The 27,907-nt window shown below is 36.1% G+C and overlaps 1 protein-coding gene across 2 annotated transcripts in view; it reads right to left on the bottom strand.

Moving 5' to 3' along the window:
- Positions 1-1,093: 1,093 nt before the first annotated feature.
- IFT81 (intraflagellar transport 81) overlaps positions 1,094-27,907 on the bottom strand; it is a 42,833-nt gene continuing 16,019 nt past the window's right edge. Inside the window, exons 9-18 of one of the 2 annotated variants that reach the window (XM_021277952.4) lie at positions 25,488-25,583; positions 23,376-23,522; positions 15,053-15,202; positions 12,914-13,042; positions 11,715-11,804; positions 10,477-10,563; positions 8,782-8,853; positions 8,610-8,695; positions 3,654-3,699; positions 1,094-2,700 (exon numbers count right to left, since the gene is read on the bottom strand). In XM_021277952.4, coding sequence (XP_021133627.4) covers positions 2,518-2,700; positions 3,654-3,699; positions 8,610-8,695; positions 8,782-8,853; positions 10,477-10,563; positions 11,715-11,804; positions 12,914-13,042; positions 15,053-15,202; positions 23,376-23,522; positions 25,488-25,583 — 1,086 coding nt within the window. In that variant the 3' untranslated portion in view covers positions 1,094-2,517. Of the gene's footprint in view, positions 2,701-3,653; positions 3,700-8,609; positions 8,696-8,781; positions 8,854-10,476; positions 10,564-11,714; positions 11,805-12,913; positions 13,043-15,052; positions 15,203-21,956; positions 22,097-23,375; positions 23,523-25,487; positions 25,584-27,907 lie in introns of those variants that run through there. The other variant, XM_072024607.1, reaches the window with a different exon arrangement.

Genomic DNA, 27,907 nt, shown 5'->3' with positions numbered 1-27,907 from the left:
CAATAAACTGTTTTTACAAGGAAGAAAGATGAACTATTTTTAGGGTAACTCTGAACTGAAAAACAGAAAATGATTATACTGTCTTACTCTACATCATTGCTATGAATTTCAAAAGCATTACTTTTTCCTGGGCAGCAGACTAATCCACATAATAAATCTCTGTATAAATGGTCTAGTCAAAGAGAGCTTTTAGGATTTTGGTAAAAGTTTTGAATTGAAATGTATGATATTCCCTTTCCCTCCCCCTTTTTCTGCTGGCTTTGAACCACAGGCAGTCCTTCCGCACTGCATCCTAAGTAACCTAGATGCCCGTTTTTGGTGATTATCCCAAGTTTTCAGCACGTCTTATGTCTAGATGTCTATGTTATCTTACTATTGGGGGCATTTATTCAGCAAACCCTCATTTGGAAGTCCAGGTACATGACTCCCATAACCTTCAGACCTATAGGCTCTACAATGCAATGCAGGTGATGTATGGTAACGATGGTGATGGTGGTACATGATGGTAATGATGCTACAGAGCTAGCAAGAAGAAAATTTACAGATGGCTCTAGAGATGACTGTGCCCACACCGTGTAGTCTGCACATGCCTTTTTCCTGAGCTTCTCCCCTTCTGGTTGATACGTTTTCCCTTCAGCGCCTTCCTCCAGCCTGTTCTCTTGCTGCCATCGTGGAAGCAGCCTCTGGTGGCAACGCATCGCCTTCCCCTCACTGCAGCTAACTCTACCTGTGCCTGTGTCCTACACAGCGGCCTTCCCTTCATGCTCCGTGAAAATGTGCGTAGGGGAGAATGTGCTGCTTCTCCTTGTCATGGGAAAGATTAGCGTGCAGCTGTTGAGAAAGACTATCTTCAGCTATTCAGCAGTGTGGGAGGGCTTACATGAGGATGTCCTGAGCATCTGTGGACGTGCTCCTTAGGCATTGGTGGGGTTTTGAACCTTCTGGGGGGCATCTGAAATAAATGTCATTAAATGACCCTGAGCTTTTCAAACCTCTTTTTCCTGTAACCCAGCAAGAAACTTGGCACAAAGCATTTACCTTCTATTACTTCTTTCACCTACAAAATGTGAAAAATAAAACCATGCAGCCAAAATGGAGTCATCATATTTTATTTTAGTTCTGTTATCAAATATATTTAATGTAAAGGCAAACTAGGAACTGTACAGTTACCAGACTCTGTCTTGATAGAGGAAACAGCAGCAGATTTCATAGGTATGTATCAGAGAAAACCAAGTAATTTTTTGTGTCCAAATTACATCTGAAAGAACTATCAGTGATAAAGTCCATTCTACTTTAGGCAGGAAATAGGGGAAAAAAAAAAAAAGAAAAAAAAAAGAAGAAGAAAAAACCTATCTAGAAATCCACTAAGCCAAGAGACTAAAGAAGAACAGCAGGAGCTCTCGTCACCCAGACTTATCTCTCTGCTTCTAGTCTTTGATTGTGACTAAGAGGCGCTCATCAGAAATGATGAAGCGTGAGGGACAGTTTCAAGCCTCATCTGCATTCCTTTTACCCTGGGTCAGTCATGGGTCTCACGATGCAATTTTAAGGGCAGTGGCAGTTGCCTGTGGCTCACAGGTTAAAACCAGAGTATGAGGGAGCCTTGCATATCTACCTGTTTGGCATAGCTGGACATATACAGGAACCACTGTGCCATATTTACATCCATCAATAGCCCTCCTTCCCTGGGATGTCCCTCTTTGGCTAGTGCAACCACTTTGGAATCACACTGCACACATGAAACAGCAAGATGCCCTCAGTGGAGAAAGCCTTTAGGGGACCACAGCTAGCACTTTCAGGTGGACAACTAAGAAAAATGAGAAAAAGGTATATGTGCAAGAAAAATGCATTTGTTAAAACCAACAAAAGACAATGGAAAAAAAATTCAGAATCCAAGTAATTGTTCTCAGAACCTACTCCTGACGCTGTAGCAATGAACTGTCTCCTGGAAGCACAATCAGTTTAATTCAACCATGCAAGGAAAGTATGACTAGGAGTGTGCAGGCAAGGTCTGTGCAGCTCAGAGTGAAAATGGCTCCATTCTTACCAGTCACACTAGATGAATAAAGACAATAGGGAAGGAGAGGGCCAAGCCAGGAGGTCCACAATTATACAATATCGAGTCCCAGACCTTGCAAAAATGTAATCTTAGAGATACAGAATAAGGAGCAGAGCAATTACATAAGTTTTCCGTGACCCTGGAAAAGGATTTTTTTTTCCCTTTGATCTCTCTGCAGATGCATGCCATTCCCAGACTCATAAAACAGATTTACGATGAGGTTCACCCTAGTGCAGATTTCATAACAGATCTTCCTAACCACGTTTTGTTGTCACTTAAACAATGGAGGAAAAGCTTCATCAAGTGCTTAGTTGCCCTCCTTGTTTATCCACCAAAACCAAATAAAATACAACAATTTTTTACAGAAATGATGAAAGCAGCAATGTTGAGAAAGAGGTTACCTCTAAGAAGTCAATACAATGTCTTCCCACTTTATGCTGTTATAAAGAAGGCAGAATTCATAATACAAGCCTATCTTTACCTCCTTCCTGAATGACTTGACCAATGGCTGTTTGATTTTGTTGTTTTAGAAAACATTCTCTCTTACATTCCATTAACTGCTCAAAGTCCTGCCACATTTTAATTTGCTTCATATTTGGCCCATGACTTTCCCGTACAACTTTCTGCTTCTCTCGTAATTTCTGTTAAAAATACAAAAATATTAGATTACTGAAGTAGTTTTATACCACAAAAATTGCTTACAAAGACAGCTTGGAATGACAAGGATTTTTATATGCTACTGAAATATTATTACCTTTTGTTCAAGTTAATAACACTCCTTGCAAGCAATAAATGAATCAGCACCTGGGACTTATCTATCTGCTTTGTATGGATTGACAATCCTTTCAGTGTCTTAAAACCGCCTAAATAATGGTCTCATATATTTGAGAAGTTATGGTAGAAATCCGAGTTTATTTCCATACAGAGCTCTTGCAGTGTCAAGTTGCAGCCTGCAATGCATTCATATTATCATATTATAGACGTGAAATTAATGTTTCACAGCAAAACCTGCTATTGATCATTAATAGTGGTGGCCCAAACCTGCAGAAATCACTCACAGACTGACTCATAAAAAGAAAACTAATAAAAGAAAGATGTTTAGCATGAATCGTAAGCCTAACTTCTTCCGCGCTGATCTGAGCTTCATGCAAGATTAAAAACGGACAACTGCTTTTGTTTAGCACTGCTACAACGATGATCCCTTGGCCTTTAATAACAGTGATAAAGCTGGCAGGCTCAAAATTTATTGTCTTCAACGGGTTGCTTTATATACAACATAAAATTTGAGCTGGCACAGTTTGTTATGTCCATGTTTCAGTTTCTTATCCAAATGGTTTACAGGGAATGTGCTGTCACATTAAGCTGTTTGACTATCTTTTACAAGTGGCTCATGCTATACACTGCAGGAAATCAAGCCCTGAAGAGCGAGCATGATCTCTTTTCAGGGTATTAATTACCATTGCCAGCAGTAATGGAATTTTCTTTGTAGGCTGCAATATGCTTTTTATAAAAGACTGACCACAACATTTGGTAGTAAGGCCCACAAAAATATGAACTGTGTGATGTTTTTACAGAGTAAAAACCTCATTCTTACCTTCCCCAGGTTTTCTTGCTCAAGGATCATTCGTGTATACTGCTCTCTAAAGGAAATATATGATAATTTTATTATGATTTTATTTGGTTCTAAATAATAGGACAGAATAATGATATAACCATGGAAAATTCTGAAGGTATTATGAGGTTCATGCATAGACAGTCAGAAGAGAAAGCATGAAGGAACCTTTTAGTCATTAGACAACATATCCTTGACATCAGGGATTGCTTTTGATTCTCTCAGTTGTGCAGTTGGCAAAAGTGGTATTGGATAAAATCCCTTACGTTTTCAAAGCAGGCATAATTACTGCTGCTTCCAGCTTGAAGACAACAGCAAGATCGTTTAGATAAGACATACTTGATCCCTTTTTAATGATGTATTTATGCTAGTGGTATTCTAAGCTTAGCCCTTGGCCCTAATTTGTACAAACATCAGAGTTTACAAATCCACAGCCCTTAATTGCCATGAATGTAGGGATAGAATGAGTGGGAAAGTAGAGGAATGAAGAAGAGTAGTAGTTCAGTCCAGGTTTAACAAATCCAGTCACTGCAATAGAACCGCTGTGTGTCCCTCACCTTCCGAAGACAGCCATCACATTTAGGTGCCTAAATATAGGTTTAGAAGTGTAACTGTTGACATTCGTTATTAAAAATCTTGGCTGTACACCTTTGTCTGTAACAAGTGGCTGGGTTGCCTTCTGACACAGGCAAACTTAATACATGAAACCTGACAATACAATATTGCAAACCATAATGGCATGATTCAGATACATTACTATGTTTGTGTTTGTTTGTTTGTTTTTGAAATAGGACAATAACAATCTAAAAATAAATTACTGTATTTCATGTGTCATGGTACACTTAGAGATTGAGCGTTTGCTAGTGGAATAAAAAATAACCCAGTTCATCTAAAGAACTTTTCAAATTGCTCAGGATAGAAGAACTAAGCATAGAGAAATCCTAATTTCCAGAAAGAAATACCAGCCTTTCTGCTATCAGTGTGAAGGTTTGCTACAGCATAGTGAGCAGCAGTGTAGAACCAATGCATCATGTTTCTTATATCCCTTCCTTCTATTTCTATGAGCTACTCCAGGATTTCAACTGGAGCACTTGGGCCCCAGGCCACCTGGTCCTGCCTGCCATACTCCCTGCAGAAGGGATGTGCAAGGAATGCAGCTGGATCATTTTATGATCTGTCACTCTCGGACAATTCGAGCCAGAACAAATCAGAGCAGTCTTGAGACTGCTCCAAGCGCTGTGCAGACACAGCTGATCCCTAGCAATCCTCACCAAATCAGAGCAACACTGAATCTTCTTATTTCCACTGGCGCACAGCGTATGTTCACACACATTTGGCCTCAAGAACACGTGCTTTTTTTTTTCTTTAATAGAATTTTCAAAGTAATCATCAGAAAATAAGATGTCTTTCCTAGTAAGTTTTTCTTTACTATTTATAATGATGACTGGAAAGAATGCAACTTGATAACTTCATTAAAAAAAAAACAAAAAAAAACACAAACTTCTATTTTTAGAGAAGAAAATTAACTTTTCACATTCCTAAGAACTGACTCCACGGAACAGAGAGTTTATGTTCAAAAAAAAGAGTGTTGGAATTAAGACATTTTTTGCTCAATACGTTGTTAGGAAAGTGCTGTTCTATTTATGGTTCATTTTCACTCCGTTTACATTCCAGTGCCTGCTGAAAAATACGTTCACATTCTAAAATGATGTCTAGAAACATTTTGTTATCTTCTCATTTTTTGTAAAAATCTCTATATGGAACTTTGTTGTAATTAATTTAAACACAACTGGTCTGCGACCTCTTATGGAAGGTCAGAAACGTGTGTAGTCACCGTGAGAGGGATAATTTCTCTAGCTTCTGTGCCCACAGTTAGCAAGTGAAGCAGGGACAGCAGAGATAATGCTCTGTTCACATTCTCCTCACCATACCTGGAATGACATAGCTGGACTCACCCTTAATTCCAGCATTTGGATTTGGGGGCTTGTCTGCGCGAGTATCGACATTGTGGATGTTTCTGTCACAAGTGTTTGAGCTGGAGCATTTTTTTTGCTTAACATTTGTGAATAAACTCGGACCCTCCCCTTCCCTGCAAGGCCATAAAAGGCCAGTGCCTGCTGCTTGACCCGCATTTCCTCTCAGCTGCTTGGCTGAGCTCTGCTGCCTTTCATACTAATGAATGTTCACATCATCACTAAGATTTTTCTCACAGCTATTTCTCTTTTTACCCTTCTGCTTCTTTTTTTTTTTTTTAATCTGCCTTCATTCAATAGATCTTTTGCATCCTTCAGCATTCTGTTATTTTGTGAGAGTAAGAAGCTCCTTAGCCTCCACTCACTTTCTGTCTTTACATCCTTTTCTTCTCTCACCATAACATTATTGGTTTTAATTCATCTCTTACTCTTATTTTTCCTACATTGTTTTCTGCATAGTATTTCACTATTTTCATGGCTTGGATCCTTGCAAAAGGCCTCTGATGGATATTAATCTAGCCTTTCATTTCCTAGCAACTTCTGGTTCATGTTCTGGAACAGCAAGAGATGCAGCTCCACTGGCACCACTCTCAAGGTGCATCAGGACAATTTCTAGTTTATGAAGGATCTGACAGAGGAGACGATCTCATCTCTCAGTGTCTCTTGACAGAATCCTTGGAGTTTTCTCATTGACATGTGGCTGTCTCTATCAACGGCCCCACTCCAGAGCCTGTAAAATCTTAGCTATCAGCTACTGCCTTTTTTCACTCCACTTCCCCAATGAGTGAAGAAATTGCCTCAGGTGATACTGAACTATATTTGATTGTTTGCCAGGTTGGATGGGGCAACCTGATCTAGTGGAAGGTATCCCTGGCAGATGTGTTGGAACTAGATGATCTTTAAGGTCCCTTCCAACCCAAACCATTCCATGATTCTGTGTTTACTACCCACTTACGGTTGCTTCCCTAGTTGCCACCACTGCAAGAGAACTGTCCAGAAATTGTTCTGAGAGGTAGAGACCTAAGAGGACAGATATCTTGGGAAATTAACTTATTCTTCTTCTTTAAGAAGTGATAAACAGGTAGTGGTTCTGTTTTCCTGCTGTGACATCTGCATGATGGATTGTCTAAAGCTTTAAAATGAAATGCAGAATGATTATTATTTATCTAATTTAGTTTTGTCTTTGCTTTACCACTCAGTCATGTCTTTGAATCGTTTTGTGAATGGGACAATTTTGCGAAGCATTTTGGCATGTTGCACAGAAAGCTGTACATGAACCACAGCTCTGACATGACAGTTTATACAGATCTCAAGCAACAATCTGTCACGTCTCTGAAATACAAACGCAGGAATTTAGGAAGAGGCCTCACGTTAAAGATTGATATTGCTGTGGCTTTTTAAAGCCTACACAATAAAGCAAACTGTAGGAATGCTGACTGATGCGGGTTGTGAGATGGAGAGGTACAAGGCAGAGCTGTTGTCCCCTCTGCACTGAACTAAAACTGGTGTACTCTGCAGAGATTCCTTTAGACAGTGTGACTGCACTGTTGAGGAGGCCCAATCGTACTTTCAAAAGATCAAAATGTTTTTCACTCATTCCATTCATTAAAAATGTGAAAAAAACAAAAACAAACAAACAAAAAACAAAAACAGACTTCTTGGTCTAACACAGCAGACCTTAACTTTACTACTACAGATCTACTGTTTGGGTAAATATTTTCATGACTGATAAATACTATTGTGTGAAAGCCACAGACAACTTCATAAATCTAGTCACAACAACTTAATCTTGCTCAGTTTGTCGACAACTAGAATTTAAGATTTTTTTTTTTTGGTCAAAAATAAAACTAGCTGGAAAACAGGATTGCTATTTCATACAAATTTCTAAAATTAAAAAAATATATGAAGAATAAAACAGGTATTTTCACACTTTTATCAAATGAAAGTTAAAAATATTTCATTATGTTTTTTTTCTGGTGTTTAATTTTGATGGGGCTGAACCAGCCTGTGGACTTTATTGCTAAAATTTTGTTTCAACTTTTATATTGTATGAAAAGATTTAATATATACACAATTTTAAACAGGATACTTTTACAAAAATATTTGGTATGTTGTAAAGCATAAAAAATCTGTATGACATGGTAATATTTAGATTTCTTTGCACAGATAATTAAACCAAAATATCTCATTCTCAAAAAACATTTCAATCTTTTTGGCTGGACTGCATTATTTGAAATGGAAAACTACACAAAATAATTTATCAGCTCAATGCATAACCTTTTCTGTTTCTCTTCCTACCAGACAAAGGCAAGGGGTCCTGAAAAACCTCTCAGTCTGAAGCAATCGTTCTGTCAATTAAATTGAGTGTAAAAATGAAGGTTACTGTGACGGTATGGAACATTAATCATTCTACCTCCAGTGAAAACTGCAAATAGTAGCAATCCAAAATGCATTTTGGATGTGTCTACGCAGTCCCCCATTTCTGTACTAGGGATGGTGATAGCTATTACACCTGAAAGAACAGTAGATTTGTAAGAATTGGCCAGAATCTGAGGGCAGCATGTGGTTGCTGTCTTTGAGAGGTGGTAGACCAACTCCTGCCTGCTGGAGTCTTGGTATAGACTTGGCAGAGGGATTATGTCTGGTAGAGACACACTTCCTGCGGGACCTAGCTGAAGCACAGCTTTTCTGAGCCTTTGCCAGCAGGGGCTGCAAGTTAAAACCACTATCTGGGGCCTATAATCTCCAGCAGGAAGGGAAAATCTTTTGGTATGTCTGAGAGAATTCATAGGTTTACAACAGTATATACTGGAATTCAAGATGCTTATTTTTAGGTTATTATAGTGTTTCTAAATTTATCAGGTGAACTCCTTCAGTTCAAATGCCAGTGAGAAAATTCCTAACTTCAGTCTCAGTTTATGAATATCCCTCAAGTTAACACAAGGAAACACAATAATCCATTTACCGAATTGCCTTTCGTCTCTCCTGAGGATCTGGGGAGACGTACATCTTCATTTCTTCTTTAGCACGTTGGAGCTGTATTTCTAGATTCTATAAATGAAGACACAAATGTTTTAAAAATATATAATCTCTATTTCATTTCACAAAGAACGATTTAGTCCTTCCTGTGATCTTACCCTCTTCATGCAGTTTACATAACGGTAGTTGCTTTCTTCCTGAATGCACTCCTCAAGGAGTCCTTTCACTTCCTGTAGTACAGGAATAAGATTTCAATGGATAACATAACTCAAAGTCCATAGTACATGCCCTGTGTTGCTATATAAACCACGAGAGTCCATAACAGAAACAGGCATAATTCTGAACTCATCTTTTCTTAAATGTTTATATTTGGGCTTTACAGAAATCTCTCTTAAAGGGAAAGATAACTGAAAGGGTACCATTTTTAGATGTGGAGTTTCAGTCACAGTTAGAGAAGACTTAATTGTTGTTTACTAATAAATCTGACTCCTACAAGACACTTCACAAGTACTTCCAAAAGTCTTGTTTCTAAGCACATCTTAAGTGCTAAATATGGTTCCTTTCCTAGAACATGTCTGCAAAATGTATGTTAGAACCTACAGACAGGTTGATGGTATGTCAATTAGCAATCAATAATTATGTTGAGGGGTATGGAGATAGGGGGCTAGTCCCATCCCTAAACGGTCCAAGAAAATATACCAAGAATATTGGTAATTCAATGGAATTTGGATTACATGTACTCCTAAACCACAATGAAGTTGTCAACTCCAAAGCTGTGTCTCCGTATGAATTTCAGACCATCAGCTGGAAAACTGAATTCACCAGTTCCGCTGCAAAAGTTTGTTGACAGTCACATCCAGCCTAATCAGTGGACTTGATTGTCATCGTGTGTTAGAACATGACTAAGGTTTGTCTGCCAAGGAAAAAGCCTAGGTTGATATTGCAAAATAGTTCTTACAGAAGGTCTACCACATAGCAGGTTCATCTGTACGTTCTTTTATTATTCTTGGATTAAACCATATATAGGTACTTTTACTGCAGGGAAAGAATATCTATATATCCACCTACACTTTAAATGTACACCTTTTTTTATTGCAAAATACATTCCTTATGTTGGCAAACCCTTGAGAAATCAAGTCCAAACAAAGCTCATAGGAGGTAATCTAGTGAGATAAAGCAGATTCACGTACATTAATACTGACCCCACATCGGAGTATAGAACTAGTTTAGGTACCTCCCTTCCTAGAAGTGTTGTAGTGCAAGCAATATGTAAACTACATACAGACAAGCCCTTAGCTATACTTATATGGCTGCATTTAAAAAGAAATATATATATATATATATTTTTTTTTTTGTCTATAATTTTCAAGAATGCAAGACAAATCACATTTAATAAGTATCCTTGCCATCAGTTTCAGTGCATTAATTAACCATTGGATTGGTTTTGCTAATGTAGTGAGTCTGCTAAATGCATTTGAAGATTTGTCTTCACAAATTAATCCTTAACATTTCATTGTCAGATTCTCTCCTAACAGATACTACTAGGTCAGCAGGATTTCTGGCAGATGGATCTTTTACAATACTTTTGCTAACCGGTGCTGGACTTCAGTGGATGGAGCGATGTACATGTACCACTGAGCTCATTCAGAACAGGAGATGTGTGGGTCTGTAGCTAGTCCACAGCAGTTTCATGCATGATTTATGTAGTTGTAGATCACCACTTACTCATTTCCACCTGCAGTGAGCTTCCATATCAAAAGGGAAGACAGGAATGTATCAAACCATAATAAATAGATATAATAAATAACATGTTGCACAGCATTTAGTAATGTGTGACCAAGGCACCATCTTACCTGTTCCAGCGTGGAGCGATTGCTCTCTAGCCCTGCTGCACAACTGTCATACTGGATTTTTTTTTCATCGCATTCTTGAGTTAATTCCTTATGTGAAAAGGGCAAAAGAGTACATAAATAAAGCCTTCAACTGACATGTGACATTCAAGCAGGCTCCATTCTTGTTGGTGTCACACATCAACCTCAGCTATTGGCACGCTCACCGGCACTTACATAAAACTAGCTGGCACGTGGGTATTATTTATTACACATGGTAAAGCTGCATACTGGCAGATCAGCTGTATACACCACAACACAGCATGCAAATTTCCTCTTTACAGCCACAGCCATAGCTTTAATGTGGTAGACAAATATGGCAGTCTTTGCAAGAAGAAAGGAAATATAATTACAAAACTGAAAATTAAGAATTTACGAATTTCATAGCTCTATTTACTTCTACAGCAATGAGAGAAATCTGTCATTCATATGGACTAATATAGGTCTTAGATCAACGAAATATTATTTGCAATCCATTTAAAGCAGAAAAAGCTTTGAAACTAATTTGAAAATTAACTTTGCTATGATTTCAAGCCATGATTTTTTTAATTTTCCCCTGGTATAGTAATTAAATTTTATTATTATTTTTAGAAATTACTATAAAGGACGAAATATTTGCCTGATGTTGTGCCTATACTGTCAGCTTTTAAGAATTCCATTCTTGTTGTTTGTTAAAAATCACTGTTGACCTATTCTGATATTTGCAGCTTTCCTTCAGGGTTGATTATGTCCTTGTACAACACAACAGAGCTGTAAATGATGTTTCTTTGTAATTTTGACCTTATTTACATAGAACAAGAGGAAGGTTTAATAGATTAAAATAAACCTACTTCAAAGACAAGAAAAAACACACAAAACAAGGCATGCAATTAAATAAAGTTGATGAGACACAAGGGATTTGCATTATTTGAAGCATTTAGGCGTCTGATAACTAATCATATTCTGACTTCCATTTTTATGTGGTCTTAGCTCAACCCCTAAACTGCATTGCCATGAAGTTACTGGTGCCTTATGAGGGAGAGGATGTGCATAGACATATAAACACTAGAAGTCTGTAGGTACAATAAACTCCTGCTGTAACACTTGACTGCACGGACAAATTTGCAGAGCAAAACATAGGACTGCCTCCCAAAGTCTGCTGCTGCCTACCCTAATTCATTAATAAGCACTGTTTAAAGCTTTTCTGAAGTTTTTCTACTAACCTGGCACTTCTGGCGCAATTGTCTCAGTTCTTTGATAACAGGAGCTAAGCTGGACTTCTTCTCTGCCACCATAGTATTCAGTTTTTTTACCTGATAGAGGGACAAAATAATATACTTAAATAATATATTAATACTACATTTATATTATTGGGCATGTAAGAAGAAAGGAGAAGAAAACCAAAATATGGAGAGAAAAAACATGTGATGTAAGGAGACTGAACTATGTATAATAAAATATAAGTGCAGGCCTAATTAACTAAGGGAAAGAGGCCATATTGCAGTAGGGTCATTACCACAAACCAGACAAATTCTGTTTCCATTGTTTGAAGTGAGAACACCACAGACATGTCCAGAAGCCAGACACCTAAACAACTTAAGGAGTGGGAAAAAAGAATGAGCTGCATAGACATGACTGAAAAAAAAAGAGATCCTTAAAACAAAACAAAACAAGCAAACACACCCTGCATAGGTTAAATAAAATTTGAACATGCTTAAACAGAGTCAATTTAAAATATTTATACTGAAAATTCAAATTCTATCCAGCTTTCTATTTGAGATTCATGCTATTTAATTATACCATTTTATTTCTAACGTGCCTTAATGATTTCAAAGAACGCTATTTTGCTTTGGGCTCTTTTATTTTGCTTCTGTGGCTATGTATTAAGTTGGAAGACCACAGATCTAAGTATAATTGAAAATTAGGCTACAGAGAAAAAGAAAAAAATATTTAGCTCTTTGGGAATGTTAAATATTGGTTTTTAATGAATGCTTAACTCCAGTGATACAAGGAAAAAAAAGATTCTGTTAACAATTCAAACCTCTTAACTTTTCAAATACTGTGCAAGAACAAATATGAAACCACACACACACAAAAAAAGTTAAAACCAAGACGATATCTCTACTGTTTCTGAAGAGGAGGGAAGTAGGTGTTTCTTTCTTTCTTTCTTTTTTTTTTTTTTTTTAATAATTCTAAATTTCTTCTTCACTCATCAAAAGAAATGTACATTTTAGTAAACTTTTCCAATATACATTTGCAGGTCTATATTGTTTGAAAATACACGTTTTTATATATGTTTATGTTTATATAACATATACTAAAGGAAAATGAAAAAAACAACCAAAATATTAAAGTTAGTTTTATACTCTGAGGAACCAGAAATTGAGACTGAAGTAGTACAACAATTTAAGACAAAAATCACCATTTCAGACATGTTGTCTAGTGTTCGGCCTTTCATTTCATCCATTTCACTCTTTACTGCAGATACTCTTTCCAGCTCCTCCTGGGTGTAACTATATCCAGAAATACCTTTTTTGTCTTCAATTGCTTGCTGCAAACACACACACAAACAAAGGCTGAGTGTGAGTCTATTAATTGAGTAATAAAGCAAATTCCTTCAAAGAAGTGAAATACAGTAAAGAAAGTGGAAACGTACTGTAATCAACTTATTTTGAAAGTGATTAATAATTTAGCTGCTCCAACAACTGACTTTTTATCTAGGGCCTGTACAGCAAGCTAACAACAACTTCCTATAATACACCACTATTTTGTTATCTAACACCCAATGAAATTAACAGAAAGCTACCACAAAGTAAAGTAAACTTTAGGTCAGGCTCTGTTGTAAATCTAGATGCTTAATCAGAAGACGCAATGTAGCTAATTATTTTATAAACAACTGTCAAGTTAAACTAAGTGAACACTGTATTCATTATAGTAATACTATATATATATACACTATACTATAGTAATACATTACACTACATAATATACTTACATAAACTTTACATTTAATTATATGCTGATGTAATGGTATTTAGCAATGCTTGCTCATTATGTATGTAAGGAAGAGCTCTAATTTGAAAGCTAGGTGTTGATTATGCATCCACAATTTATTAAAAAGCAAAATATTCATTCTTAAAAGAGTCATCTATCTGTGAACTCCAAGCCCATTGTCCTCCAAAACCTTTTATAACCATACGTTTAAAAAAAGATTTATATCTACTATTAGCTACTGCTACTATGATGGGAGCATTTTGACTTTAATAGCAGGGTATAGTCTGACAGGCCATTGTGCCCAAGGCTAGGAAAGGTATCTTTGATATCATAGGGAAAACGTGTGCACTAGTCATCTGAGGGTACGAATGTAGAATTGGCAGGATGCACCGGGAATGAGCCTACAGATAACAAGAACGTTATGAAGTCAAAGCTCTTTGGTTTTGCTACAAGGTAGTTTAGAAAAGGTCAGACTCGTATAGGAACATAGTATTGACCATGTGTAGCCGCATCACAAAAAAACATTTAGTGCTTTTTGTCTGCAGTGATTATATTGTGAGATGACTGGTGTACGTTAGTTAGCCTGCTGTAAATAAACACATCATTAGTGACAACATACATCCACACACCCTCCTTCTAGCTGAGTAGCAATCACGAGAACAGCTCTGATCCTACTGCTTAGGTGCTTCATTCTACCCAGTAGCAGTTCTGGTTTTATTTTTAATTAAACGTGAGTGCCTTACTGAAATACCATGACATCATCCACTGCAACTATGTGAATATCTTTTCACAGACTATTTTATGTATTTTTTTTTAATTGAGCAAATAGTTTTATGTTTAAAAAAATGCAAAATATGTACATGTACCAAAAACAGATATAAATAAAAATATTTTGATAACAAGAGTACTGATATTAAAAGAAAATTCTACAACAATTGATTTTTGTGAGCTAAAAATGAATCTCTTTGCATTTGGGATGACTGTATACTGCCCACATGGTTACAGTTAAGAAGAGCAAAAAGATTTCTACTCTTCTGGCCTAGAAAAATCATTCATCCAGTTTAACATTTTTTACTTACTGTGAAACACATTTTCTGCTAGATTTTCTCGGGATAGAATCTTTACTTCCTGCCCCCTCTTTTTTTAAAGATTATTCCTGTATATTTCATAGCAGTAACTTGAATCCTACTTGCTGTTGATATTATTTTCAAAGCCCTTACTATGTATGTGGATACCAAAAACTGATTTAAACTAATCCAGCCTTGCTCTAACTGGAGTTAGTGAAGATTTACCATTGACTTCAAAAAGCAGGGTCAAGCCCCTCATTCTAAGAAATGGCAGAACATTCATGACTGCCTGTAAAAAAAACAGTTGCTGAACATAAAGTACAGCAGCTTAGCACAATCAACAGACAAAAATAAATTTTGTACTCTAATGACTAATGACAGCAGGAGCGCTGAGGATGATATATATTAGAAACTAACAAAACAGCATCTATCTTATTATATAGCTAGTTATCAGGGAAGCAAGGATGATGGACTGTGGGAGTAGTTAATGCCTGTATTACCAACTGCTGCTGAATAGCCTCGTGGCGCTGTTTTAGAAGTTCTTCTGTCCTCTGGAGGATACCATACTCAGCTGTAATTTCTGCTATTTCCAGTCGCTTCTTTTTATAAAATGTGTTCTTGCTCCGGAGCTTATTAACATAGTGTTTAAACTGGAATGAGAGAGAAGAGAGAGAATCGAAGCATTTGTCATTCAATGTAAAGCAAAAAAGGACCTCATCACTGACTGTTGCTATATAACATGTAATTATCCTATTTGGACTGCATATTGAAGGTTAAGTGTTTAAAATAGAGGACTGGAATTAAGGATTCCCAGGGTCTACTTAGTTCCAGCTCTCTGTTTGCTGTGTGAGATAAGAAAACCAGCTATATTGCTCCGCGTCCCAGCTCACTCATTTGTAATACGGAGATCATTCAGCTCTGCTCATCACCAGTTGACAGCTGGAAAACTAATCACTGTTTGCAAAATGTTCTGAGAATCATGGATGATAAAAAGGTAATGTAATAGGAATTTGCACTTTTAACAGAGCACCAGATCAGCAGTGCCTACCCACAGAGAGCTCTGCAGACCAAGAAACATGGTAAGAAAGTGCAGAAAAATAGAGCATGGGAAAAACATTAGCTTTCTTTTTAACTACTAGTTCTCAATAGTTACAATTTTATGTTCTGTTGCATTGACTGTTGCAGAACTAAATGATATCACAAGCTAAGGTTTTAAAAACAGGAAAATAAAAGCAAAGAAATGCAGTATGTTTCACCCCAACCTAATCTAATGGAGAATTTGTATTTTTATTAAAAACTAAGCATAATAATTCACATCCTTACAGATAGCAGCCTTCACTAAATTATATCAGAATCCAAGTGCGCTCAATTTGTAAGAGATACAAAAAATCAGGTGTTGAAAGAAACGTGTAATGTTTTTCTTTGCCTGAATGCTTTCCATATGTCAAACAGGCTTAGCTCTTTGAGCTGCCAGTCACAGCTCTAAAATGCATTCAGATCCAAAGATGGAAAACAAATACAATTTATTAGAGTAAATAGCGTAAGAATAGGCTGCAGAATGTTCCTCGTTGAGGAGGGTTCAGCATGTGCAGAGTGAGTGCAAAACAGGCAGGCCCAGACAGAAAATAAGAGCCCTGCTACCACTGATAGGAGTTTAAAGCTCAAACATAAAAGAACTTAGATTTTGAAATTACATTATTTTCTTGTTTTTGCAAAATGATGCCACTCTCCCTTCTAAAGAAGAAATTCAAAAAAACAATGTGACCACAGCCTCAGAACCCCCAGAGTAACTGTATGTTCTATAAAAAGTGTCCTGGGCAAAACGCCCAAAATGAAATCAACCCTGTTCATCTGCCATCCTGTGCAATATCTAGGCCAAAGCTGCTTCTCCCTTGCTATGCTCCACAACTATTTTTAAAGCCAAAAGCTATAAACGTTTTTGGTGAAAGAACAAACCCACAAATTACTCAATGTGCTCTATGCAGATTGGACTATGTGTGGCTTTGGAATACCATTTTACATTGTGCGTACTACCTAGGACAAGGATAGACAAGGTCACCTAAGCCACAGCACTGCACAATGGAGGCAGATCTGCTACAGTCCTACTGTCTTCAATATATGATTGCCAAATTAGTGTGGTATTACCAGAATTAATTATTTTTCATAACAAATTCACTTATATCCTCCTAGTTAATATAAAAGACTTTTTTTTTTTTTGTCTCATTTAGATAACACCAAGTTTTCTGTGATTTTCAAGAGATTATAAGAATATAAATAGAATCTCTCCAGCAAACCGAGGAAAATTTAAGAGGAGCAGAGTCTTCGGTCTTGATGGAGTAGTTCCTGAGAGATTTCATTTGATCAGTGGAATATAGTAAAAAATTATGTAAAGGATGAAACTTATTTTGTGTGACCACATACACCAATCAAAACTGAACCATTTTCTGACAGTTTATCCCAGGGTGAAAAGCAAACTATTGTTCTCTTCACTTCTATAACTACTTCTAAGGTCTTGAAAATAGCTTGAGTGGGAGGTAGAGTATTTGCATATTCAATATGCACAGCATAATGTATTTTACAATGGGAGTCAAAGGATCTTGTTGATTAAAGAACTGATTCCACTGAAGTTCTATTATTAGTTGATTAAGTCTATATAATAAAAAATTCATGCAAAATGAACTACAAGCTGCTCACACTGACAAGTGAAATCTATTCATTTAGGAGATAGATGTCTATCTTTCACCACAACCTCTGGCTTTTTAAAAGTAAGCAAGTTTTCACATAACTTTTTTTTTTTTCCCCCACAAAGAAGGTGAAACAAGATACAAAAAACAGCAGCAAAATGATAATATAATACCTGTAGAAAATCAATCAATAGTTTGGCAGAATTTTCAAAAGACTTCACCTACTCCAACTGTAGCACAGATTACCTCTCAAAATCTCACTAACTGAAACCTTCTTTAGATCCAGGGCCAAATTCAGAGCTGGAGCTGTTAGATTTAACTCCACTTAAGTCAGCAGCTGATAGGGATCTTCAGGAAAAATTAGGTTTCTCCAGTCTAAAAGCTAAGAATCATTCTGTTAGGTTTCCAAAAACAACAAATAAATTTATTGCAAAATACTAGTGCTTTCACTTGGGTAAGCATTACTTCTCAAGCTTTGTATATCTCACGCTCCCATCTATATGTATGTGAAAAATCAAGCCCTTAAAATGCTATAAAAGATTGGATTTTACTGCGGTTTAAATACTACAAAGAGTTCAAGAAAGAATAGCTATGTCAAGACATATCACTTTAAAGTAAAGTTAACCACCCAAAAGGATTGCATTTTTGACCAACAGCACTTTCCCATAGACCAGGTCAACTGCTCCCTGCGTAGAAACTCAGCAGGCTCAACCTACAGAATTCCCATGGATCTGTCAGTGCCCCCAGTAATGCACCATTCGAGGCTGTGTCCGCCAGTGAGCTTTTCTTTCTCAAGCAACTTAACGCAAATAGTTATTTAAGCTTCAAAGATTAAATGACTGGACAAGGACCAAATGTTGGCACTGAGTTAGCGGTTAAAGTAAACAAGCCTGTAGACTCATGTTTGCTAGCCGAGCCAGAGCCCCCTGAGATATAAAAACTATCCAAATGAAAGCAACGAAAGATTATGATTTTCCCTCTTGGCTATTTTTATGGGCGACTGTAACGTAAAAAGCGTGGAATCCAGACTGTGAAACAGACTGAATGGAAGCAGGACTTCACTATCTCATGTAAGGTCCTGGAGCAGGCAGGTATCTAGCATCCCTGGGCAGATTTCCTGTATTGTGTTCCAGGTTTATTGAAAAATCCACCAGTTCTGGTATGTTAGACTTCTCCACTAACTTTAGCTGAAAGCAATTGCAATCAACAGGTTCTCTCTCAATGCTTTTTTGAAGTGTTTAAGTGTTATTGTAATTTTACATATGACAAAATTGAATTGCAACTATCAAATGATCACAGCCCAGCTCCTCGAATGCTTGTGCCTATACTGTAACTATAAATCCTTCCTTTCATCTCCTTAAAAGTTAACACTTGCCCTATGTGAAGTTTTTACAAGGTTCTTATTCTAAGATTATCATTAAAGGAGAAAATAGATAAAGTTGTTTACAGAAGAGAACAGACCACAGACTAATCCCTCACTTTCAAATCAATTAGAAGTTTTGTGGATTACTGTATCAATTTGGTTGTATTATAATCAAACTGTTCTTCACATGAAAGTGCTACAGAAAATAAAGTATTAATTGTACAAAAAAAATAATCTTTCTGAAACACAAAATCAAAAGAAGATTCCAAATAAACAGTTTTGTTAATAACATTTGCATAAGGACAGTAACTGCAGAAAATCTTAGTTGATTATCTCTATTTCTATTAATTAAGGAGCAGATGTTTTAATTTTTTAACTAGACCAATTAATGGGATACAGACTGTCCAAAGTATTAACATTCAGTTAGGAAAAGTTCCTTATCATGACAGATTTTCAGTATTTTTTTTTTAAGAGGCTCTAAAATTGAGCAAGTACAGCCACTGTTGGATATAGTTATAAACTCATACACAGAAGGGCAAACTTCTAAAAGATCCAACCAGTATTATCTCAATCTATTGAAAAGAAAGTATCCTGTAATCTGCTCATTAGACAGATAGATCAGGAAAATTCTTCATTAGCACTGAGTTAGGATATCTTTTCTAGGAGTGCTTGCTTCTGGTCAGGAAAGAAATATTAAAATAGCCATTACTAATAATTGGGGCCAATCAGAATATTTTTAATGAAAAAACATTTTCAGTTATCACAGGAAATGCACAGATCAATAAAATCGATGATTTATTCATGCCAGTGGGTGCTGAAAGAGCATTCAGTTCTGTGAAGCTATATTTTATGTCTGAATCACCGCATACATTTGGCTTAAATGACGGTTAACTTCTTACAGCAAAAAGCTTCTGGCTTCTGTAAGAATCCTACAGATTTGCCACTTTCGTTCTCTAGACTTCGCTGCCATCTATTCTCCGCTTTTCCTGTTTAAGGAGCCTTTGACAGACAGGAATATAACTGTACCTAGGACTTTAATGAAAAGGTCAGGGGAAAGGTAATAAACAGGATAATATGTCCTCGGTCTGGTTTAAGCCATTTAATGGTCAACTAGTGAGCTCCTTAACAGCTACTCTCTTAAAAATCCATCTGCCTAGTTTGGGGCTTGAAAACTGTTTCTCATCGATTTGGATTGACTCAACCATTTCAGAGGAAGAATAACAAGATGTATGGCCAAAAAATCTGTCTTCTGTTTTCAAAGGGTATCAACCTCTACCTTTTTTATAGTTTTACCAGGGTATAGGCAGGCATCTGTATGAACAGATTAAACTCCTTAATATGCGTTCATTAATATGCATTAACTCATTAATATGCAAACCTCACCTATCTGGTAACTAACAGATAGGACTTTCTATACCACATTCTCAAAAACATTATTTTAACTACTGTAGCTAAGCACAGCTATGGTACTAGTCTATTCTGATACCTTGGGAAAGTCTAGGCTCTTGGGGCCCTATGCTGAACTCTGAAAAGTACAATGTGTTGTGTAAAGAACTAAAAATATCACAGCTTTACCTAGGATCACTTGTAATTGAACCATCTAGCCTTCTAAGTGTCAACATTTGATTCCCTAATTTTCAGGATCTGACAGCTGCAGCTAGGAGCCTGCCAACTTTGCCCCATGTTCATTGTACTTTGTTTGAAGTACTTAAAAAGATTTCGTAATCATTGAAGCAGACAATTTATTCCTACCTTTTTGTGTGTGTGTTTGATGTAAATGAATTGATTATTCCCTGCTGTTTCTTCTAAGTTCTATGTAGCTGTACAACCTCTTGAACCAACTGGAATGCTGTAACATTCCTTTTTATGATTAGAGGAGAAAGCAAAATACTAGCACCTAAAAACATAAGCCAGGATTGACCTTTGGGTGAATGAAGTGCTAAGAAGACCTCAACTGAAGATCCAAATTGTGGTACGGGAGCACAAGCTAGGAAGGCACTAATTCTTTGATTGCCAAATCTTGTGGGTGCTATGATGTAAGAGGATGCAGTAAAGGTAGACAAAGAGAAGATGAGAAACATTGAGCATAGGAGAAAAATAATTCTTTGACTTAAACACACCATTTAGTAAGTTAAATGTGACAGGATTACAGCCTGTTCAAGACGAAAGACAGCAAATCTATTTGTTTTAAAAAATAAATAAATCTTTCTTCCTTTTCGAAAATGGAGGAACTAAATACTAATGTGTGGGACTGCAACAAGAAAGCATAAGAGCAGCTCTCTGTTGTCAGACAGTGGAAAGTGAAGGTTGAATCTACAACCTATATGTCTCTATTGAACATATGTAGTGCAGTAGTGATTCACCATTACACTAATCAAGATTTCCTTAGGTATTGGCTTAAAGCTGGAGTAACAGAGCGGTGAAACAGAAAATACAAATTGAAAAACATATCACATTAGAAACAAATCTACAGTGAAAGGTTGTCTAGGTGAGCGATGAACTGAAACTTACTGATGAAAGATAACCTGTTCAATTCACTTTTGCTTCATCACCTCTTCCCCGACAACTTATTTGTATCATCTATCAGTCTCATCTTCTCACAGCTTTGACTGTGAAGCAGGACTGCTTCTATAATACGTGTTTGCATTTACTTTAAGGAGATACGAAAACTATAGCACCAAACTCCTTTGCAGCATTTTTGTTAGCTGACATTTAAAAAAACAATAATAACATCACTACCTCCTTCTTCCAGATGAGGAGGTAACTGTGACCTTTGAAAATGAAGCAATCAAAATCATCAAGAACCCAAATTCTTTGCTAGTTTTAAGCCATAGAAAACACTCTTTTTACTGCTTTGGAGTGCCTGTGAGTGCCACTACAGTGTACCTAATGAACTAATAAACAGAAACAGAACGTTGATCATATCATGCTGGCTTCCTTGAGCCAACATACAGAAAGTATTTTACAGAACAAGAAATGTTTTTTAGAAAAAGGCAAACTCTTCTTATTTTAAGCTGATGTTTTGCCCAAAGTGCTCCATCATGTATTCTGCATGCATCAAAATGAAGATTTAAAATATTTAAAAAGCCAAAAGTAGAACAGATTTGAACAAAAGGAATGCATGTTATGTTCAAAACAGGTCTTTCTTTTTTTTTTTTTCCCCCTCTGTATTGAGCCTCTTCCTTGTATCAGACAGTTAACTTCATTTTTTCATTATCAAGCCTAGGTTCTGTAACTGTGTTTCCCACCCGCCCCTCTCTCCTTAAATTGCTATTGATCAAAGTATGTTGCCCCCGCTCAGGAGTAGGCACATCAAGTATTTCTTACCTTTCAAGTGTATTTACAAATAATGTAAAACATATGTGATGTCTCTGTAATGCATTCCTGATGATTAATTAAACATTTCTTTCCCATGACAGAAACACAGATTGTCTGCTTTCTATTCTTGTCTTAAAGTTGTCAAAGGTTCTATCAAGGTGCCCACTGGAGATAAAAACCTTGTGGTGGAGAGAAGTATAATTCAGTGGTCTTGTTACTATTGCTACCTATGAATGTCTATTGTACATCATAGTAAGAGAAATCAACATGTTAATTCTTCAAAGATTTGCTGAAGTCTTGTAGCATGAGTTACTTTCAGCAGACTCGAGATATTCATTGCTCTAAACGTAACCCTGGATGGTAACTGCACCTATAGTTTTCATCTTGATTTACAGAAGGGGAGACAGGCAAGAAGGCACAAGAGAAATATGCACAGATTCCATAATATGCAGGAAGTCTTTATGCATGAGTGGACACATACATTCCCATACTTATTTACTCTGTAAGACTCCTTTAAAAGAAAACAGATTTTTGTGGAACAGGCATGTCCTATGGGATCGGGAAGGGAGTTCCTTCTACAAAGGGCGTTCACTGTACTGAGTAGTATGTAAAAAAAGCACAGAAACAGACAAAGAAAAAGAAAGGAAAGAGTGTTACTCTTACTAAAGTATAGCAGTACAAATGAAGACAGTACATGAGGAATAAAGAGATACACTAATTCAGAGAATGATGCACCTAAAGGGTGGGTCTGTGAAAATATTATTTGAAGTAAAAGCATTTGGGGGTAATAAATACAAAAAAACCCCCTGCATTTCTGGTAATTGCTAGTATTGCACCTTATGATCATCTATCATATAAAGAATAGATAGTAACATTGTAGATTTTTATTATACATTGAATAATAAAATTGATCTACATGACTAATCACTTTAAGTCCTAATCCCCTCATTAGTCTTGTTGACTTCTATAGTTGGTTAAAGTTATTTATCATCATACCATTGTGATGATATTGACATTATTTTAACTCAAAGCTCTGGAATGTTAAGACAGCCCAACATTAAGTCTGCATGTACTTTATAATCTATTAGATACAATGTGAATAATTTAAATTATTAATTTGAAAACCGCTACAAATCAAGTATTTAAAAAAGTGTTGTTACAGCATAAATATTGGAAAGCATTAGAAAGCACTAGACAGCATTGTACTATCTGCACTTTAAAAATGTCTTCATATACATTGTTTGTCATCCAATTTTTACTTAGAATACATAAAAAAGCAGAGCCCAGCCTGTTGCAGCGCTGAGGCCATGTAGTTTGACACCATACTATATAAATGGATAAAATACTGTAGACGCAGTTTTTGAAATGTGAAGTTAAATGGAAACTATTAGTTAACAAAAAAATTGATCTCTCTCTTACAAATTTCCTTTTCCTCACTTGCACAGTTACATTGCATACCTCATCCCCTTTCAAAACTTCAGAGCCTTCTAACTCTTGGGCCTGATTTGTCTTTTGTAGCATCTGTCTTTCCACGCTGGACATCTCTTCCTTAGCAGCCTGAAGTTCTTCTGCCTTAGCTTCCTTTTTCCGAGAAATTATAGATGCCTGCATGAATATTAGAAACGTATAAGGACAAGTAAAGTGCAAATTGCTCTTGCTTAGACTTGTTTAATCATTAGTAAAACATAAACACTTAAATTTCAGGCATGGCACCACTGTAAACACATTTCAATTGTAGGAAACTAATTTTCATTAGGAAATGTGAGCGTATCTCTTTGCAAAGAAAAAAGCATCAGTTACACATTATACACAGCGGGTTAAACCACAGCTTCATTGAAGCGAATTGCAAATTCCCAACTTTCTTTAGTACAGCCAAGATTTCCATCTTAGCCTTTTTCTCAGATTCATACTGATTTACTTTACATTTTAGATGTATGTTTCTTCACCTCATTTTTCATTTTCATTGAAGAAAAAGGTACACATTTTAGCTGCTCCATTTAATCTATTTAGTCCCTTTTTGTGCATATGTGAGATACATCAACATGGCTTAACTGGAAAGATATCCAAGATTTCACAAATGTCATAATACAGATTTTTATAACTCCAACCTACTCCAACCTACAGAAATATGTTATGCTAACAGCAGAACCTAGCCGCTAGATCTTGGCAAATAGCTAAAAGGGAATGAATAAAGCAGTACAGTACAGAAATAGTGTAGATTACAGATTACTTTTTTTTTTTTTTTTTTTTTTTTTTTTTTTTTTTTTGAGTCTAGAAGATAAAGCATTTAAAAAATAATGTTTTGTACCAGGCAGAATATTTAAAAGTACCTAACGTTTGACTAGAAGTCAACAGATTTAGGAACATAAGCATACATTAGTTCAGGAAAAAAAAGTATTTTTATCTTGCCAAAGTATATTTTAACACAACACATGAATTTAGATGTATGAACCTGAATTTGGATGCATGGTTGGTTTCTTCATCTGAAGGAAAAAAAAAAAAAAGAAAAAATGAAGCAAAATGTAACGGCTTTCTCACACTACATTAAGAGGGCCAGCTTTATTTCTAACAGATATATCTAACAGAATTCTGCTGGGATCTGCTCAGCTCTTTGCTTCATGAGCTATCTGCAGCAACAAACTGTAGTACAATATATATGTTTATTTTGTGAAACAGAAGCAAGTTGTCCCTAGAAGAACAAAGCAAAGACCACCATATGCTTTCAACTCACAGCAGCAACCTGAACTGCTAGAATAGGTAGGAGTATCACTAGCCAGGTGGTCTTTGGCACCAGCATATTATGTAGCAGGCTTTTCTTTAGGGAAGAAGTTTATCTCTTACAAAACAGAACTGGGTGTTTCATATTTCATATGTGATTGAACTATAGTATAGATTTTATCACAATTTTTCCTATCACTGAATATTTTACCCAAGCCTTTTTTTTTTTTTTTTTTTTCATCACTATAAGCATCATTATGAAAATTTTCAATAAAATCAGCAGCTACACAGGTCGGCTGGAAAAGAAATGTTTCTGTGTAAGCTCCAAAAATCTTAGATTTCATAAATCCTTTTTATAACTTACAAATTTACTGAGACTAGATCACAGAGCCCATTTTATAGAGAGACTATTTTATAGCCTCAGGATGAAAAAAAATAAAATCAAAGACTACCTTCTTAACAGATGTAAAAGGAAAAGTAGCATGTGGTCAAACACAAAGCTTTGCATCCAGGTCTGACTGCAGCAGTCAGCCCACATGCTGCCTTGTAAGAATCTGTCCACAGCTGGAGACTTACCAAAATAGCTCCTCCAAAATGATCCTTCCAGAATTACTGTGAGGGCAACACCTCGGACAGCAATTGACGTAAACTCACTAGAATGACTGAAAACAATTGTTTGACTAAGCCCTAAACATACATATATTCAACAGCTATTGATTTTGGTTTTGTCATGCACTATTATTTATTTCTTCTGATTTATGCTTTAATAAATTAAAGAAAAAAATCAGTATGTCAAATAGTCAGTGACTAAAACTGCTTTACTGCTCCTACTTAAAAAATGCTTCTCCTTACCTGTTGGCGATACATGGAAAATTTACTATCAATTGGCTCATATTTGCTCATTCTTTTCTCAATAAGCTGATTTATTTGTGCATTTACTTCATTTATCTGAAAAACAGAGCAGAAAACTAAAAGAAACAGAGCTTTCTTTCTTTGTCTTCTGCAAGAATTAAATGCTTTGCAAGCCAGACTAACAACCCAGTTACAAGGAAATATTACCAGTTCCATTTTTAAAATAGAGAAAAAAGAAGAAAAAAAAACAACTCAATGAGTCATTCAGTATTTGCCAGGAAGAGACTATGTTTTTCTATTTCCAGTTCTGTGCCTTTATGATAAGGCAGAAGCATTAAGCTTATTCTGAAAATTAAGTAAAGTGGTACACGTATACAGAAGACGCATGTAAATTGGCACACATAGGCAGAAAAAAGAACGGTGTCATGTACTACGTGAAAATGTGCTTTTAGCGGTATTAACTAAAATTCCTTTTCACTCAAGTATCTATCAGAAGTTTAAAGAGGAACAGATAAAATTGAACTGATACTAAATTGCATCAGTGGTTTGAAGAGTCTCATCATATTCCATCTCTCTGATACCTTCTTTCTACTGACGCAAAATGCACCTGTTTGTCCATAGGCTCAAACTGTTGATCTTCATTCTAGCTGAAACTTAACTGCACCGGGAAACTAATAAAGAGCTACACCAGTGAACTGATTCCAGCTTTTCCGCTCCTGACTTAATGCTAAACTGGGGCTCTCATCAGCCATTGAACCACAGCCCTAGCAACCTTCCTTTAATTCTCTGCTACCTAGATGAGTGTTGATAAGCAAGCAGTGTAAATATGTGCTGAAATCCAACAAAGTCAAAACATAATACATGTACAGTGCTGGACATTACCCTAACATTACTATGGGTAATATCTGAACTTTTAAAGCTAAATATTTGAAATGAAGTGCTTAATATGACCAGGAATAGTCCAAAACCTGAAGAAACTCACTAGTAAATTCTGTTCCTTTACAAAAGCCTATTTCTTTTCCTACTGGTGGTTAGAACAGGTCTGAATTTGAAGATGGCATAAGGATTCAATTTTTTGAATAAAATTCCTGTTTTATATATTATAAAATGCATGATAATATCATACTTACTGCAATTCAGCTCCTTTTAAAGACATTGAGATAATAGAAGACTGCCTTTGAAAGAAATGCTCAGGCCATGCTGTGATTACAGCCAAGTATATGACATGTTTTTATTATCTGTTAAGAACACACTTCCAAAATATAACAAATTAAAAGGTTACCTCATGGTGAAAAAGAAATCTTGAAGCTCTTTGAAATATTGCCAAAATCCTAAGAATACTTTTGGAAAAGATAGGTATAAAACAGGGCTTCGACTATGCCTAAAAGAAATAACTGCAACCACAAATGTTGTTTTGATTTAAAGAAAGAAACTGGGAAAGCAGAGGCTGAATCACAGAGCTAGTTTAATGTTTCAGACCTAATCTACAGTTTAATAATGCTGTAATTCTTAGAAGTTATAACGATCAGGATTCAAAATGGCATTGGGTTGTCACTATTTTTTCTTTCACAAAAAGTAGTCGTAACCTTAAAATAGAGCGTATTCTTGATGACACTCAACTGCTGATTCATGACTGATCCAAAAAAAAAAAAACAACCAAACAAACTATGGGCATTTATTACATTAGTCTGACGTGTGCCACAGAGCGAATGCACGCAGGCGCACGCAGGCTATCATGATGATGATTAAGTTGTTAAACCTCTCTCTATAAGACACTGGAAGAATGGTGGATGACAGCCCTCACACCTCTATGGGGTAATCATTCTCTGATCAATTACAAATACTTTGTTTTCTGCCTATTCGTCTTTCACAGCAATTTATTTTTTTAATAATTAGGATTTTAATAATTTAGGATCTCCAACTGGTGAGAGAAGGAGAGGACATTTAAGACTGAACGGTGTACATAGTAGTACTTAGGACTGCTCTTCCTACCCTAGCTAAGACTGTTGTAAACTTTCAACACCATCAACAGAAATATTAATGATTAGTGTTACTCTAAATTCCTCTAAACCATATTACATATTTAATCTTGAATTTAGAATGATACAAATATAAAACCAATACAAATGTACTTAAGTGGCAACAAATCCTGCTCTTTTTCTGAGTTATAAATTTAGTTTTTCTATAAACAACTTTTCTTTCAGATATTTAACTTGCTCAAACCTTTAACGCTGAATTAACATCTCTGCTCATACCATAGCAAATTGCTAACATGATTTTCTATATAGCATTTAAGGATAGGGTGGGCTTTGTGGTTTGGGGTTTGATTTTTATATATATTTTTTTTAACTTATCTAAGAGCTTGCATTCAGCAAGTTAACACATCTTTTCTTTTACAGCTGAAAGATGTTCCTTTGGGA

The sequence above is a fragment of the Anas platyrhynchos genome, chromosome 16, assembly GCF_047663525.1.
Source record: "Anas platyrhynchos isolate ZD024472 breed Pekin duck chromosome 16, IASCAAS_PekinDuck_T2T, whole genome shotgun sequence".
Lineage (NCBI taxonomy): Eukaryota > Metazoa > Chordata > Aves > Anseriformes > Anatidae > Anas > Anas platyrhynchos.
The sequence above is the reverse complement of the archived record's forward strand: the minus strand, read 5'-3'. Positions and strand labels throughout refer to the sequence as shown.